Source organism: Microtus oregoni, unplaced genomic scaffold (genome assembly GCF_018167655.1).
Source record: "Microtus oregoni isolate MIOR12 unplaced genomic scaffold, Mior012 000032F_ref0000030, whole genome shotgun sequence".
NCBI classification, from domain to species: Eukaryota; Metazoa; Chordata; class Mammalia; order Rodentia; family Cricetidae; genus Microtus; species Microtus oregoni.
In genome coordinates, this window is record NW_024543091.1 from 16,224,902 (window position 1) to 16,243,498 (window position 18,597).

At 46.0% G+C, this 18,597-nt stretch overlaps 1 protein-coding gene across 3 annotated transcripts in view; it reads left to right on the forward strand.

The window, feature by feature from the left end:
• The window catches only part of Lipc (lipase C, hepatic type), a 138,642-nt gene extending 120,825 nt beyond the window's left edge, over positions 1 to 17,817 (forward strand). For 2 of the 3 annotated variants that reach the window (XM_041679909.1, XM_041679910.1), the window contains 3 exons: positions 8,316 to 8,433; positions 9,887 to 10,105; positions 13,369 to 13,530. In XM_041679909.1, the coding sequence (XP_041535843.1) occupies positions 8,316 to 8,433; positions 9,887 to 10,105; positions 13,369 to 13,480 (449 nt within the window). In that variant the 3' untranslated portion in view covers positions 13,481 to 13,530. Of the gene's footprint in view, positions 1 to 8,315; positions 8,434 to 9,886; positions 10,106 to 13,368; positions 13,531 to 16,959 lie in introns of those variants that run through there. The other variant, XM_041679912.1, reaches the window with a different exon arrangement.
• Positions 17,818 to 18,597: the final 780 nt, after the last annotated feature.

Genomic DNA, 18,597 nt, shown 5'->3' on the forward strand with positions numbered 1-18,597 from the left:
AAAAAAAACAGGATGCCATTACTCATTCCAGTCTCCATCCAAGGGTTTAAATAAATTCATGGCTGCTAAATCAGACAGCACAGAAGTGAACCATTCCAATCTTGTAGAAAATTCTCTTGATGGTGCTGGTCCAAGGCCTTTAAAGCAGCCACATGACTCCCCCTTCTCCAATGGCCATGACCACGGTCATCTCTGTTGCGGGCTTCCAGTCACATGCAGAACCTTAAGAAGACCGCATTGCCCAACCCCGCGGTACAGAGGAGTCACTATTTACACTTTCCTAGGACACGCGCTGTACATTTTTGGTCAGGGTCTGGTGTGTCAAGCAAGATAAATGTAACGCCCTGATTATAACTTTACTAACTTGACCCACTTTCCCCTGGCCCCCGAGATATTTGATGGAGCCATCAAAGGATCTGTTTCTCTGCAAACATCCCTGCCAGAATTCGGGGAAAGCTGCTGAGTGCAACCTTGGCAGAAGAGAATCGGGAAATGACCACCCAGTGGATCCAGGCAATTTATCAGCCGCTCCTGTCCTCACTCTGTTGGGAGGAAGTGTGGCCAGTTGGGAGGCTGTTTTTAAAGGATAGGAAGGAATCTGTATTAAGTCCTTCTTAGCTAGTGATGGGCTGGTGTCACCCTCTGAGGAAGCAGATGAGGTAACCCGGTTGCAGGGAGAGCCGAAAGCACTCCGCTGCCTTATTATCAGAGGGAACGCAGGGAGAGGAGACAGAGACAGGCGGGAGACTGTCGTAATTTATGGGATGTGTTTTGTTCAGATTTCCTATAAACACTTTGAGATCAGAGAGGTCGCACCATTTGTGAGTGTAAGCACTGTATTTAGTCACAGCCAGCCTTTCACTCCTTACAGCCTTTGAAGTCTCTGATCCAGACCCAGACCCAGAGTGATCTCCCAGTCCTGACTCTTCCCCCAATGGCCTGCCTCCTGCCTCTCCATTCTCCCCAGACCTCCTCTAAGTGACCAGACAAACTGTCACTTGAGGGATCTGTCTGTCTTGGGCTTTTCTCAACTAATTCTTTGGAAAGTTCCACTACATTCCAGGGAGAGTTCCAGAGAAACAGTGAGAAACTGACATCAGCATAAGGAAGGTTGATTTTTAGCTATAAAGTAAGGAGTGTCAGCAAGTGTGGAGATGAGCCACTACAAATGGGTCTTTCTATTGGACCTCACCGCCCGGCCAGTGCCACAGAGGGGGAGTGGGAGAAGGCTACAAGGAGTGATACCTTCAAGAAGGCAAGGGCGTCCATTACTTCCAGGTGCTGTGAGGAGTTCTATCTCAAAGGCAAGGCATGATGTCAGTGACAACGAGAACCCAAACTCTGGGCTTTGCCTCCCATGTAAGGATCATTATGACCACCATACAATGAAGACCCAGAGTACAAGGAGCTGGAAGCAGGAGGTCAAACAGCATTATATTCCACATGTATGAATACACACAAATGCACAAACATGTATATACATACTTATTCACAAGCATGCAAACATAAATGTTTATACATAGCCCTATATACATACATGTATATGCATACACACATATACATGTGTAAATTATATAAACACATATACACATTTACATACACATATGCATACAATTCACATACATGCGTGAATGAATATGCATACATGTAGACATGAATATAGTCATGCATGTGTTTACACACATATAGACATATGTATACATGTGCACAAATATACATATACACACAAATATACACACATACACAGATGCAGCAAGACATTCATACACATGCATATTCAAGTACATACACAAATATACAATATATGCATATATACAAGTGCATATATGCGTGCATATATATATTCATATACACATTTACTTACATAAATGTATGTATTTAGATACATGAATGTGAATATATACATGCAGACACAGAGACATACAAACATATATACTCAGATGCACCATACACAAATGTGTAAGTGGAGATTGCTTGTTTGTTCCCAGCCACTCATACCTGAAATAATCACACAGAAATTGTATTAATTAAAACACTGCTTGGCCTATTAGCTCAGGCTTCTTATTAACTGACTCTTACATCTTAAATTAATCCGTTCCTATTATTTCGTATTTTACCATGAGACTCATGGTTTACTGGTAAGGTCCAAGAGTGTCTTTCTCCTTTAGCAGCTACATGGCATCTCCTTGACTCCACCTACTTTCTCCTCTATCTCTGTTTGGAATTCTTGCCTTGCTCTATTCTGTCCTGCCATAGGCCAACGTAGCTTTATTCATTAACCACTGGTAACTAAACACATTCACAGCATACAGAGGGGAATCCCACATCACAGATGCATACATATACATACAGACACACAAGCATTCTTATGTATTTCTCTCCATTCTTAGGCAGTCAACAAAACACTAAAAAACTCCCCACAGAAGGGATAGGCATCTAGTCTCATGGTATCTGGGCATTAGGCCCTAAGTGCGGAACCCAGATATGACTGCTAGAATAAACACATACCCCACAGACACATACTTACAAAGTCCCATGACCCTCCTTCCTTCCCTTTCCCTGCTCTGGGTCAATGAATCACAGGCCCCTGGGCTGTCCCCTGCCTCAACAACAGGACCACACAATCCTTGGACCCTTAGTCCTGTGACTGTCAGCTTCCCTGAAGTATAGGAACAAGTCCTTGGCACTTCAGAAAAGCACGGGAGAGTTCATTCCTATGGCTCAGTGAGATAAAATCCACACCCAGGGGAACAAAAGCCTTTTGTGATGTTTTCAGAGAGGTTATAAGACCTACAGACCCAGTAACAGTTCACAGAGAAAAAAAAGGACAAGAAACAAAACATTTTCTTTCCACAAATTCTATACCTTGTGTTCATCATGGCCACTCTGAGGAGAAAAATTTGGGATGTTGTTTGTTTTAATAAATGGCACTAGCAGAGTCCACAGTGAACGAGAATCCAGGACTTTCCACAGTGTGGACTCACCCCAGGTCTCTGCTCGGGAGGGAGTCGCCTCATTGCGTTCCAGGTCAGCAGACTCCTCCAGGCCTTTTATCTACAAGTCGTGAAATCATTTCTGTGTCAGAACACAGGCTTATCTGGACTCTTTGAAGTCACAGGGTAATTTTTTTTTGGCTAAATCATTTATTAGCAGCCCAGTTAAACACATCATAAGGTAAGCAAGCAAAGCAGTCATGCTTTTCCTCGCTCGCTTTATAATTCTATGAGCATCTAAGAAAAACATTTATACACATTCAAGTAGGAACCAATAACCAGGCTTTGGCTAGGGACTGAACCCAGAGTCTTGCATATGCTAGATGAGCCCTCTCCCTACTGAGCCATAACCACGCCTAAAAGGCTTTTTCATGTTGAATTCATTTTACTTCAAGATCTCTCCAAAAAGGTGGCTGCATTCATGCACTGACAAAGCAGAGTCCCAGTTCGGACACAGGGTCTCCAGGAATGTGTTCTGAATATTGGTGGCCCCAGCATCATGGAGAAGATGCCCCCCACTCCCCCAGCCAGGTCTGATGTGAGCTGCCCAGGGTCCCTCAGCCTCATCTCACACATGCCTTTTGTGATCATTTCATTTATTATGTTCATTTAACTGTTTTGGATTATTAAGATAGGACCTCGCTGTGTAGCCTGAGCTGGAATTACAACCGTATGCCACCACACCTGGCTTCTACATCTGCACACCTGCCCCCTGAACAAGCAGCTGCCTCCTGGCATCAAGGCAGCTCTCCCTTGTAGGTTGTGCGAGCTCAAGGGGCCTTGGCAATCAGGTCTAACCGCACAGCCCCCAGGACCCTAAAACTGCAACCTCCCTGATGTGGAAATCTATCTCCTCCCATAGAACACTTAGGAAAAGAGGAGAGAAAAAGCACATATCCAGTTTAGGGACAAGAAACTCTCTCCCCGCCAGTGATAGCTGGACCCTGGGCTACTTCGGTGTCCGACATTTGCCATTGATTTCAAAGGGCACACATCACTTGCAAGATACCAACATTAGATGACATGAAAAGGGTCTTTTGCAACCAGACACCAGGTCTGGAGTTCTGTCCCGCTTTTCACCATCTAGATAACTGTAGATATCTAACCCTTGGTGCCCTTATCTGAAATTCATCAGGACCATCAGAATCTATCTGTGTAGGGTTCAGCTGAGAAACAGGACCCCACTGTCTGGCCTGGATGTATGGAAGAAGGAAAGTGGAACTCTTATAGAAAAGGATGATGGAAAGGAAGTTGGCAAGGACTGTGGCATCACCTGACTGTGACATCAGAAGGGAGTGAGCAGAGGAAAGAATAGACCTTGGGATATCCTGGAAGAGCTGGGAGGAGGTGCAGCTGCTGCAGAGGCAGCTCCAGAGCATACAGGAACAGAGGAAAGTCCCTGGGATCGCCCCCAGCACCTCCCTAGTGCCCAAGCCTACCCAAAAGCCAATGAACAAGAGAACATGCAGATACAGTCAAAGTCACATCCCAGATCCAGAGGTAGGCAGAGAAGGGCAAAGAGTGGATGAAACCCCAGCGAAGAGAGCCAGCATGTTGCCAGTATTTAATTTCACTAAGAGAACAAAAAATGAGGGTTGAGGATATGACTTGAGTTGGCTGAGAGCTTGCCTAGCATGGCTGAATCTCTGAGTTCAATTCCCTGCACTGCACAAAGTTGGTGTGATGGTACACGCCTGTAATCCCAGTACTTGGGAGGTAGAGGCAGGAGGACCACCAGCAAGTAATTCATGGTCAACCTCTGTTATCAAGTTCAAAACAGCCTGGGCTGCTTGAAACCTTGTCTCGGAAAACCAAAGTTGAAAAAGAGAACCAAAAAATGGGGGCGGGGTAGGTGAGTAAAACATTTAGAATATTAGGGTATAACTTGAGGTACCATAACAAAGGTGCTTGATGGGTGTTTCTCATTACAGTTGGGGGGGGGGACTTTAGTGCAGCTTGTCTATTTGTGGCTCTTTAATAAACATCCTACTGTGTACTGACTGCATGGATGTCTAATGAGTTTTGTCCTATTATGGCGACTCTTAAAGTGACAAGACTCCCTCCCCTAAGATTGTGCTCAGGGAGCGGGGCTATGCACACTGAAGGCCACCAGACATGGCAGAGGGTGACAGGTCTCTGGCTAGACAGCCTGAATGCCAGCTCCTTCAAGGCCAGGGCACTGTAGCTTCTTGTTCTCTTGATTGCTTTTTAAACATTTTGAAAAGCTCCTCTTCCCAAGAAGAGAATAATTAAAACACTTACTGTAGGAGGTGCGGACCTTGAAAAAAAAAACATCGACCCTGGCTCCCTGCCCTCTCCAAGTGCTCACAAGTTCTGCCCACATCCAGATTCCTGTGACTTCTGGGAATATGCCTCCTGTTGTGCAGAGTTTGCTCTTAGATGCTGCAGACAATTTCATGCACTGTGGTTATAACTTTTGTTTTTCTTTTCATTCCTTTCCTTTTCATTTCTTTCATCAAGTGAAATTGCCTGGGAAAATATCTCCTTAAAATGTTTATTTTACATTTAAGTTGGGGGGGGGGGGTGTGCCTATGAGTGCAGGTGCCCATGGATGTCAGAAGAGGGTGCAGGAGCCCCTGGAGTTATAGGGCAATGTGAGTGGTGAGTGCTGGGAATCAAACACAGGTCCTCTGCAAGAGCAATACATGCTCTTAACTACTGAGCCATATCTCCAGCCATCTCTTCTGCTCTTGAAAAAAAAATATATCTTTTAATGGCTTCTAAGAGTCGATCACACGGCTGGACACATGACCTCAGAGTCGACTGTACCACTTCAGTCATTGGTCACTAGAAGGCGAGCAATGCACTCACCTCCCAGAAGCCTCGCTTTCTTCCTTCAGAAGATGCCATCACAAGGACGATAAAGCTGGTACAGTAGAAACCACGTGAAGAAAATTAAGGTCATTGCATGAGAAGCTTTGCCTCTGTGGTTCAGGACTCTTAACTACTAGCAGCACACACCCATCTTCCCAGCTGCGCAGTAGGCTGAGGCGGGATGATCACGTGAGCCCAAGAATCCCAAACTAGCCCGGCTGACAGAACAAAATCTTATCACAGAAACAAGTTGTCAATTTACCAGTATTGACTACTTAAGGTGTTCCTGGTTTCTATTCATTTATTTACTTATTTAATTTATTTGGATTTTTGGGAAAGGGTCTGTCTATGTAGTCCTTGCTCTCCTGGAGCTTGCTCTGTAGACAAGGCTAACAGCATACTCACAGAGATCCTCCTGTCTCTGCCTCCTCAGTGCTGGGATTAAAGGCATGTACCACCATGCCCTGCCCTGATTTATTGTTAGTTAAATAATTATTTCGACTTTTTTTTCAATTTAAATCTCTTTTTACATTTTAACTTTGTCCTTGGGCTATCCAGGAGCTATTGGTTCTAGCTCAGCTCAGCTGCTAGAGCTAGGCCGCCTGGGCTTACGTCTCTGAGATGCTACTTACCGCTAGCTGTGTGGTCCTCAGACAGTCACTGAAGTTCTGTGTGCTGCACATTGCCCTGTGAAATGAAATAATAATAACATTGATTGTTGTGAGAGTTAAGTGAGATAATATCTTCAAGGCACCTGGGGAAACCCCCACAGTTCTACCTACTCCGCCCCAGTACCATGGGACCAAACATGCAGCCAACACCAAATATCTCCTATAACAGAAGGCTGAATGGAAAAACCAGAGCTCTGGGTACTGCATAGGTGCTTAGGAATACACCACCTCTTTCTTGGAGCAGCACAAAAGGCCAGGCCCCTGACTCTCATTTTTGTCCACATCCAAGGCTCCTACCCTAGTGCCTGCAGCCATATCCTAAGTAGATCTTTCCTTTCTGCCTTGGTTCCCTGACAACCACCAAATAGTGTAAGTCCTCTCCAAAAGTTCTAGGATGAGAAGCCAGGGTCCTTCCTCCCTCTTGTCTGAATTTTCACTCACAGCCTTTTGTAATGTGGTCAGGGCATCCAGTCCGGGGATCTGAGCATGAAGTGTAGGGTCTAACTGTGTTAAGGTAGACAAAAGGTTTCCTCAGAATCCTGCGGAAGAGAACACTGGGTGGCTGCTACAATGGTCCAAGAGATCTAGAGTCAGTGACACCCTCTCCCCACCAGAAAGTGGGCTCATGTCACCCGCGGAAGCTTGATGCTAGGAACTGCCTTGAACATGAATGTGTGGTCATCAGGACCAGGAGAACAACAGTGGGAAATGCCCCGAGTCCTGAGGTCAGAGGGCAACCTTGGGCGTCTGTACTTAGGGGCTGTCTACCTTTTTGAGACAAGGTCTCTTATTGTCCTGGACCTTCACCAGCTGGCTAGCAAGCTCCAGGGATCCCCTATATCTGCCTCCAATCTCGCAGCAGCTGGAATTACAAGCAAGTATGCCACATGTGGCTTTTTACGTGGAGATTTTACTCAGGTCCTAACGCTTCACTGACTGAGCCATCTCCCTAGTCCCCAGTTCCACTGTCTTTCACAGACAATACTATCTCCTTTGCTTTTTGGTACTAGGGATGGAACCTAAAGCCTCCCACATGCTAGGTCTCCTACAGAGCTACATCCCCAGCCGCCATCATCATTACTATAAAGACACTATGAGCGCGCCATATTCAGGATGCACAGAGAGAAGGAAGGAAACTGAGAGCATTCAGAGCTCCACTCCTCAGGGTGAAAAAGCAAAGAAACATTGTTAACATTTTGGTACCTATCTATTTAGGATATTTCCTCTGTATTTTTAAATTTTAAAAAAGCAGAGGAGTTTAAATTTGTAATTCCTGTTTAAATAGTTGGGCAAGGGACCATATGCCTATAATCCCAGTACCATGGAGGCTGAGGCAGGAAGACAGTGAGTCTAGGTCCAACCTGGGCCACACAAGATCCTGCTTCATTTAAAACATGTACTTGATCGGTAGAGAGTTTGCCTAGCATGTACGGCCCTGAATAAACCAGGTCCGGTGGAGCACGGAGTGTGTCTGTGATCCAGACATGCAGGGAGGCCAAGTAGAAGACAAGAAGTTCAAGGATGGGGCTGGAGAGATGGCCTGATGGTTAAGAGCACTGGCTGCTCTTCCAGAGGTCCCAAGTTCAGTTCCCAGCAACCACATGGTGGCTCAACTCCGTCTATAACAGGATCTGATGTCCTCTTCTGGCATGCAGGTATATATGCAAAGCTTTCACACATAAAATATAAGTAAATAAATAAATTTAAAAAATAAAGAAGAAATTCAAGGTCATCCTTGGCAGACACAAAAAAAGTCCTACTTATTTTTTTTTTCTCCTCCCCATCTCTGGTCCTCGCATCTCTCCTCCACCTCTAGTTTATCATTACCAGTTCAAGATCCAGTTCATCAATCAAATTGAGAAGCCAGTAGAGCCCACTTTTTCCATGTCCTTGCTGGGAACAAAAGAAGAAGTGAAGAAAATTCCCATCACCCTGTAAGTACCAGCGTGGCCCCATCTGTGGTGATGGCACCCTTGTTTCTCTCACAGGTTCCAGACAGACTCCACTTTTCAATGGGTACTTCCCACGGTGGCTGCCCCAGAGATGCCGGTCAGTGGGACACCGACCCAATCCTGTCTCTCACATTGTATCTCAGGATCCCTGAGCAGCATCTGTGAGAGTGAAGGGGGTCATCGCCCTGGGAGCAGAGGGAAGCCAGAGGTGGCTGCTCTCGGTGTGTGCAATCCAGAGGAGACCTGGAGGGGAGAGGGGAGAGGCTGTGGGGGTGGGGCCGGGGTCCTCACGAAGATTTCCAAGCACCTTTCCAGCAAGGTCAGGAAAACACACCCAGAAACAAAACTGGAATCATTGCCTTTGTCACAGATGGGCACGCTCAGTCAGCAGGGTGTGCCAGCCCAGCCCTGCCCCACCCTTGGCATATCTGCTCACACCAGCAGCCTCACAAGGGAGGCCTCACACAGAGACTCCCCAGCTTTCCCAGTCAGAAAATGACCACGCCCTTTTCTGGCATTTCAACCCTCCCCCACAGACTCCCTTGGGGAGTGACAAGGGCTGAGCATCCCTTTCAGGGCCAGCTCTTAGCTTCCTAAAGATTGTCCCCAGTTTGGGTCCCTGAGATACCGATTCAGACATTCACCAAATTTACTATTGCAGTGTTCTGCTGGGAGGGTAAACTGAGGTTTTGCCCTTAGGGCGGATGCTCACAGCCCAGCGGCTGGGTAGATCCCTACACCAGTCACCTTGAAAACACATGGCAGAAGGATCTGAGCTGAGTCATGCCAGGGAAACCCTCCATTCAGCTTGTGTCACCTAGACCCAGCATTACCTCTATATTGTCAACAATTTCTCCTGAGAGATTGTTCGGGAGCATAGACAGGGCATGGAGTTGGCCTCTCTCTGTCAGTGATGGGAACTGGGTGGTCTTGGAGACCAGGAAGCGAAAGCAGTAACAACGCCTCGCAGTAGAGCTTCAGCCTTGCTGAGTCGATGAATCCTTCCCTATGTGCTCTTTTCTGTCCGGTTAAGCTGTGTCGCTGTAATGGATGGTTCTGTTTATACTGAGAGAGCCCTCTTTATACGGGGGGAGGGGGGATTGTGGCATGGGGTGTCTGTGTGTCAGCCGCAGAGACTGTCCAGATCCATAGCCCAACTCTGCCAAGCCAAAAGGCGTTAGCTCTATTCATGACAGCAAAATATCTCAGACCCTTTTGGATGTGATTAATATGGAAAACAGTATGGTTCCCTGATTGTATTGTCAGAGAAACCCTCCTAAACTTCTCATACCTACTGCCAGCATTGTCTATTGAACACTGATTTTGGAAATGCAGCGAAAATCCCCCAATGTCATTTCAGTGTCCTGAGTGTGTCTGTGTCACTTGGCTGCTACAGCCGAGCTCAATTAACTCGTTTCCTTTGTATATTTTCAAGGGGCGAAGGAATTACCAGTAATAAAACCTACTCCCTCCTCATCACACTGGACAAAGACATTGGCGAGTTGATCATCATCAAGTTCAAGTGGGAAAACAGTGCAGTGTGGGCCAATGTCTGGAACACGGTGCAGGTCATCATGCCATGGGGCATGACATCTCACTACTCGGGCCTCATTCTGAAGACCATCTGGGTCAAAGCTGGAGAAACACAGCAAAGGTGATACTAACATCTCCTCACGCTGGGCCTACAGGTTCCAAGCAACGTCCCTGCTCAGCTTCCCATCAGTCACAGGAAGTGGGTACCTTGACACACTAGTGATGGAGCACAGGGAAGACATGGGGCCCTCCCTGGTTCACTCAGCCCAGGGTAGAAGACAAAGATGAGCACTAAGGTTTTCTGATGACTTGGCCAGCTTCTCCCCTTCTCCCCATCTGTGTCTGTCAGCTACTCCTCTGGAGTCAGAGGCTTCATGAAGCCCAGGGTCACCAGGGAAGGACTACTGAGAGCTGTTACATTCTGCCTTGTTATTAAGTCAGAGACAGGCCTGGGAGACTGCACAATCTCTCTCTCTCTCTCTCTCTCTCTCTGGCACTCTCTTAGTGTGTTTATCTGTTTTTTTTCTGTGTGTATTGAGTTTGTTTCGCCTTTTCTCTTTCACTGTCTTGGTTTCTGCCACTTTCTCTGTGTCTGTCTGTCTCTGTCTCTCCATCCCCACCCCCACCAAAGAACCACTGGGAAACTTAGTAGATATGCTAAGTTCTTGGACCCACGTCTTAGAAGAGACCTAGGAGAACCCTAAGGAAGCTTGATAAGACAATGTGACCCTTACCCCAAGAAATGCCACTTTTTGTGGTGTGTCATCTCTCCTGGCTTCAAAGTTCCTGGGGACACAAAGGGGTTGGGATGGAAACAGGAAAAGAAGGAAAGGAAGTATGGTCCAACAGTGCTTACAGACTCAGCAGAGCAGAGGGATGCTCAGCGCGCTTTGTCATGGTAACCACGTCTTCCTGTAGCTTTGTGTGCTCCATGGCAGGATGCTTCTGTGCTTCTGAAGGCTCTTTCCTAGCTCTGCCCTCTGTGTTCAAGAAATCCTTCTCTGTTCCCCACCTTCCTCTGGGAGGAAGTCCAGTTCCCTTTTCTGCTTAGCAGAGAAGGCAAAGGTAGGCTGCTTACCTCTAAACCCCATGCTTCCTCAGCCTCAGTTTTCACTGCCTGGAGCCTGCCCATGGCAGATTTATGCCTCAGTCCCTTATGCAACTGTACCCTGAGACTTTATCTCCCTGGAATACAAAATAATGGCGATTGCTGAAAGCCTACTCCGCAGCTATGCAGTAACCTCCACACCATCAATCTGAGAAAACTAAACCGCTCCTCTTCTCACATCCTGAGCTATTCTTGCAACATGTAGGTTGACCTGTAGGTCAACCGTCCTGAGCACTGCCCCCTCAGCGTTCTCTTAGCTAGAGATAACTGCTCATGTTCACTGTGGCACTCTGTGTGCCTTGCCCTATGAGATGGTATAAACCACCGCACTGCCCTCTACTCTGCTGCACACCTTATGGTACCGGAAAAAGGAAAGAGAAGAAGGGAAGGCTTAATGAGCTCCCAAAGGACAGAGAACATGGAACAGAGTGATCTTAATGTTAATCTCCCATGACCTCACAGAGGTAGCTTGGAGTGTGAATCAGGAGCCCAGGGTTCACAGAAGTCCCATAGCTAATGGGTGTCTAAGCCTAGTTCTGCCCTGCTTGGGTCAGGTTGGCCCCTTGCTTCCTGGTATGCTGTTTTAAGTGGCGCCTCCCTTCATTAGTCTCAGCTCCGTTAATCTAACTTTCTCTAGTCCAGTTTATCAGAATTGCAGTACTGGATATTAACATATAGGTGCATCAGTTCCTTCCTCTGGGCCATAGGTCGTACACATTTAAAAGGGATGGAGGAGGCATGGGAGAAGCTAGTCAATGGTATGCTTGTCTTATAAGCACAAGGGCTCACACAAGAAAAGTTGGGTGTAGTGGCATGAACTTGTAATCTCCGTGCTAGGAAGGTGGAGACAGGTTGCCTGGGGCTCCTTGGCCAGCCAGACTAGTCTTCTTGGTAAGTTCCAGACCAACGACAGACTCTGAGAAGTACAAGGTGGGCAGTGTCTGAAAAATGATGCCTGGGGTTATCCTCCAGCCTCCACGCGTGTACACCCCCCCCCATATGCACACATAGGAACACACAATACACATATAAAGGGGGGGGGAACTGTGGAGCTACAAGCTCTGTAATTTTCCAAGTTGTAAATACTCCTCAATGTCTAAGCAGTATCACGTGCCACTGGGGAGGCACCCCCAAACTCTGGAGCTGTGGCTTTCTGTATAGACTCCAGGACACCATTAGGAAAGGAAGACAGATTATTGTTGCTCACTGTGTGCTCCAGCCAAAGGCTTCTCCAATTTTAACGAACCTACAGATTTTTCAGAATGCAAGTCCTATCTCAGCAGGCCTGGGCAGGACCTGAGATTCCTGAGTTCAAAAAAAGCTCCCAGGTGCTACTGCTGCGGTCTGTGGACTTTAAATACCAATCCCCAGTGTTGCATAATCCAGTAAGAGTAAAGACAGGTGGTTCAGGTTGTAGACACCCGGACTTGACTGCAGCAGGCTTTGAGAGGGCCAAAATCATTCCTAGGAGGCAGGCAGTGAGCTAAACACTATGGCTGACAGAGCCAGTCGGAATTCTGTTTTCACAACTCTCTGACTATATTGCCTCAGACAACAAGCCCACCTCTTTCAGACTGGGGTTATAACACATGGAAATCATACTGCCTGTCTCATGGGACCAATGGCCAGAGACAAGATACAAACACAAAATCCTATACTCCCAACCACACTGCTAAACACATGGACTAAAAGAAAAAGTAAGTTAAATAACTCACCCTATGCCTGCAGGGGAGGTGTCTCAGGTCTCTACTACTGTGACAAAGACCATGACCAAAGCAATTGGCAGAGGAAAGAGTGGATTTCATCTTACACTTCCAGGGAACAGTCCATCACTAGGAAAGTTCCGGGCAGGAACTCAAGGCAGAAATCTACCTACACACCAGTAGGTAGAAGGGGAGGGCCGCAGGGTTGAATTAGCAAGGCTGAATGCTGGGGTACTGAGCCTGAACAGGAAGTTGAGGAGCTATGAACGTCTGTCCTGGAGTAGGGGAAAAGTAATGATGATGCTCACCCTCAAGTTTTTGAAGAGCTGTTACTAGAAAAAAAGGAAGCAGGCCCCTGGGGTTTCAGAGTCGAGCCCCCTGAGGATTGCTTTCACCAACTTAGGTTTTATTTTTCTCTGAAGTTATAAAACCATATTCAAACCTAAGCATCTAATGTAAAAAATCATATCACATGCATTACACAACTGGGCTGGTATTCGATAACAGCTGAATACTTCAATAAGCCCCCTCTGAAACATCACACCGTGGTTTTTTGTTTTTGTTTTTATTCAGAATGACTTTTTGCCCTGAAAATATAGATGATCTGCAGCTTCACCCCACCCAGGAGAAAGTCTTTGTAAAATGCGAAGTGAACTCAAAAAGAGTGAAGCAAAGGAGCAGATGAGTCCAACAGACACTTGCAAAAAATAAATAAACCTTGTCCTTTATCCACAATGGTTGCCTTATTTGGAAGTCAAAATCACACAGAGAATCATACATACATTTAAATAAAGCTTATATGTTAAGGAGGGTGTGTTTTACTGTTATAAACTGAGCTTTCAAACTATAGTATAAGGGGACAGTGAGATGGCTCAACAGGTAAAGATGTTTGCCACCAAGCCTGATGACCTGAGTTCTGTCCCTGGGGCCCACAAGGCAGAAAGAGGGAACAGACTCCAGCAAGCTGTCTCTGACCTATGTGCTTGAGTACACACACACACACACACACACACACACACAAATCAAAGGTAAAATGTCTTAAAAGAAATATAAAAACTGAGCTTAAACAGTATGTTATATAACTATCTTCAAGTATCAGTACACTAAAAATTTCCCAAATTTATCTCTGATTAAATGTTAATCTATGCAAATAAGTTCGTATGTAAGAGCCATTTTAGACTTGGTATTCTAATTGGCAATGTCTTTTACAGTTAAGTCAATTTCCCTATATTTTCTTGCTATTTTTTCCTGACCATTTTTTTAACCATGGAGGAAAAATACTCTTTCAGTTTATCACTGACATTTGATAAAACAAAATTCTAATTAACCCCTAGTTAGATGCAATACACCTGCCAAGACAGTACAACTCCCTAAAATAAAAAAAGACTACATCGTAGAAAAGAGTTACATCATACACACCACACAGCTATCTCACTGAGCCAAACACAGAAGAATTCTACTATCCACCAGGTTGTGGTGGCACATGCCTTTAATCCCAGCACTCGGGAGGCAGAGGCAGGTGGATCTCTGTGAGTTCAGGGCCAGCCTGGACTACAGAGCGAGTTCCAGGACAGGCTCCAAAGCTACACAGAGAAACCCTGTCTCGAAAAGCAAAAACAAACAAACAAACAAAAATGAAAAAGAAAAAAAATCTACTATCCTACTAGCAATAACAGTGAGAGCCAGACAGTGGATATTTTAATTTTTAACTAACTAATAAATGCAATTCTTTTCTTCCACCAATACAACAAAAGTGGGTGGGACACGAACTATCTCGAGGATTCTCCCTGGACTACGGAATGTGTGTCCTCTCTCTCTCTCCTCCTGTGCATGTAGCAGGGACTTGTAAACAAGGGCTCTTCCTTGCCTCTGCTGCTCCCAGTGAACAATTCTGACGCCTCTACTTAAGCATCAGGACTTCCCCAGCCCCTGGTGAAGTGTTACACAGTGATTTGGCAGATTCTGGCTAAGAGCCCATACTGCAGAGCACCCACGTCAGCTCCCAGCACACACATTGGGCAGCTCACAACTGCTCATAATTGCAACTTGTAACTCTGATGCCTTCTCCTGGCCTCTATGGGCAGTACACTTTGTCATACATACACAAGCACAGACATGAATACGTATACATTAAAAATAAATATTTTTTTAATTTTGAAAGGAAAGAGATTTTTGTACCCATCTCTTTTACTTTGAGTTATCTCTCCTCATGATCTTTCTCCTCATAACACCTAGAGTCCCCCCTCACCCCTGCTCAAGGCACCATCATGCTGCCTCTGGTACAATGTACCATCCCTCCTAAGCTCTCCCTTCCAGGGCCTGATCATGGCCTCCACAGAACCAGACTCTCTAATAAAACTTATTCTGAAAGGTAATTTTGGTCTTAGAATCCTTCTCCATGAACCAACCAAATTTGCATTTTCTTTTTTGCTATGATATTTGGAAAGCGATTAGTCACGAGAACTCCACTCTTCCCTGGGTAGGGTTAGTGCCCTAGAAGGGGACAAAGAGACCTGAGCTCTTAGCGCTCCACTATTTGAGAATGTGTAACTGTGTACTTGCCAGACCACAGATATGCAGGCAGCTTGGTCTCAGAGCTGGTTTCAAGAATTGAGAGATGAGCCGGGCAGTGGTGGCGCACGCCTTTAATCCCAGCACTCGGGAGGCAGAGGCAGGCGGATCTCTGTGAGTTCGAGGCCAGCCTGGTCTACAAGAGCTAGTTCCAGGACAGGCTCCAAAACCACAGAGAAACCCTGTCTCGAAAAACCAAAAAAAGAAAAAAAAAAGAATTGAGAGATGAGGGACTAGAGAGATGGCTCAGTGGTTAAGAGCACTTGTTGTTCTTCCAAAGGTCCTGAGTTCAGTTCCTAGCACCCATATGGTGGTTCACAACTATCCGTTTGCGATCTGATGCCCTCTTCTGGTCTACAGGCATACATGCAGGGAGAACACTGTATACATAATAAACAAATAAGTAAATCTTAAAAAAAAGAGAGAGAGATATTGTTTAAGCTGTAGTAGCCATTGTAGCCAGAACAGAGTCCATCAGACATCGAATCTCAAATTGTCCAATAAGTGAATTGTGTTTTAAGCGGCAAGTTCTATCACAAAGCATATGACGGAAGTGGGCGTTAGGCATTATTATCAGTTGGATTAGTGTCTGAAATAATTCAGAGAGGAGGAGTGTGCTGTATGCATGAGACAGGGAACCTGGGATGTGCAGAGTCTCGGCTCCACATGGCTCATAGCTCACCTGCTCTTTGGACCAGAGCTCAAGAAAAAAAAAATCCCAAAGTGATGCCTGCCTCTGACTCACTAATGTTAAATTATCTTAATGATTTACTTTTGTTTCCCATTGAAAGACCTGTAAAACTACAGGGAATAGGGCAGGGAGGAGCAGGGAAGAACAAATTGTTCCGTGATGAAGCCATCATCTAAACTGCAAAGTATTTCATTCATTCATTCATGTGTGTGGGTACATGTATGTGCACATGTATGTATATGGGTACACTCTCCTGCTCAGTCAGCTTTACATGGGTGCTTGGGATCTGAGCTCAGGTTCTCAAGCTCGCAAAGCAAGCGCTATACCCACTGAGCCGTCCTCCTAGCCCTCATCTTACCTTTAGATAAGGTTTGTGAATCTAGCTATATATATTTAAATTAGCAATATTTTTTCAGTGTGTCTGAAATGCTTAAGGGTCACGATAAAATCAGTTCACATTGAATCACATATTTGATCACTAACTCTTTGAGACAAAGTTCAAGCATCCTTTATAGAAGACACTCTACTCTAGTCTGCAGGGTCGGTGCACGTGAGGCCCAAGAGACATGTACAGGAGAATTCATATGAAGACTGGAGATGCCACTCAGTGGGTAGAGTGCTTACCTAGCATTTGCGAAGGCCTGGATTTGAGGCCCAGCACTGCATGAATTGAGCATCGTGGCACACACCTGTAATCCCACCACTTGGGAGGTGGAGGTGGGAGGACCAGAAGTTTGATTGTCCTCAGCTACACGGTTAAGTTCAAGACAAGCCTGAGCAATAAAAGACCCTGTCTAAAAGTAAAATAAAATGTACATACAGTAATAATTTTATCAATAAACACACATATATACATAGATATATAGATATAGCCATTACAATAGGAATGTATTGTATTTCAGATATGAAGCCTTCCTTTACTAAGAGAATGCTATGCAGTGATGAAGATGAACCAAAGTCCCAAGTCCACACCTCTGTCCCAACAAAGAATGTGGTCAAGCTGGCCTGGAGAGGCAACGAAGCAACTGGGGCTCAGCCCTGAAGGAAGCATTCCTAGATTTTTTTTTTACAGGGACACCGCAAATGCATATGGCATGATATAAACATGGAACTAAACTGAGCTGTGTCTTAGTCAGAGTTTCTAGAACTGTGAAGAGACACTATGAGCACAGCAACTCTTAACAAAGGGAACATTTAACTGGGGCTGACTTACCGTTCAGAAGTCTATTGAGGTTATGGCAGGAAGCATGGCTGCATGCAGGCAGACATGGTAATGGAGAGGTGGCTGCAAGCTTGGTACCTCCACAGGCAGCAGGAAGAAAGAGAGAGACACTGGGCCTGGCTTTGAGCACTCAAAGCCCACCCCCAGTGACACACTTCACTTTCTCCAACAAGACCACACCTCCTGATGCCGCTCCCTAAGTGTTCATAATATGGGTCTCCAGGGGTCATTATTGTTCAAGCCACCACACACGCTCAGGAATGGATACACATGGTAGAACTCGAAGCAAGAGCAGCACGCTGCTGCCATGACTGTGAGGCTGCAGCCCCTCCAGGAAGACAACACAGTACCTCAGGAGCCAGCGGTACCCTGCATCATCTCTAGGCTCTGGAGATGCAGATGTTCATGGTGACAGCCCTTCTACAAACCGTGCAGAGACACGCTGTGTATATGCCACGTTTCACATGATGGGTAAAAAAAGAGAAAGAAAGAGCAGAATTAAACAAACACATTTCTACTACAGCACCATGTCTTCTGACATTTATGTAAATTTCACGGATGATATAATTAGCAATTATTTCATCTTCAGCAAGAGAATTTGAAATGACACGCACATCATAACATTTTGGGCCGAGAACTCGACAGGACTCCAACATGGCAAGTGGTTAACCTAAGCATTTGAAACTCCTTCTTGGTGCATCCAAATCTGGGTGCCAGTTCTGTTGGTGGTGGATTTATGTTCCCTGGGGGAGGTGCGTTCATCAACACCACATTTTTAAACGTACATTCGAGCAGGGAAGTCAAAGAAGGAGCCTGAATAATGCAGCCACATCTGTTCATTGCACATGCGACGCACTGGCTCGAGCAGTGATTACACGTGCCGCTCTCCGGAGACCGCACTGATTTATGAGCCCACTCAGGAGACACCCTGGAATATTACCGTTCCGGCAAAAGCATGTCTGTGCTTCTCCTCAAGAGAAAAAGAGATGGAGGGTGCCCTGGGGGTACTGTAGCTGGGCTCTGAGGCCTGTGAGGAGAGGCAGGGCAACGCTACATCCCACATTAGGGGTGCGTTCAAGGCAGGTTAATAAATAGCACAAAGGCTTTGCTGGTCTCGCGCATGGGTGGGGTAGCCAAGCAAGGTGTCCAGCGATGAGCTCATTCTTCCACAGGAGGAGGATCAGGGATAGACAGGCAGGTCAAAGGAAGACTATGGAAGTCAACCCCTAAGGTCACCAGCTGCTGGACGACCTTTTCCCACAGCACACACTTCTCCTAGAACCCCAACAGTCTGCATATGATTGATGGCCCCCAGCAC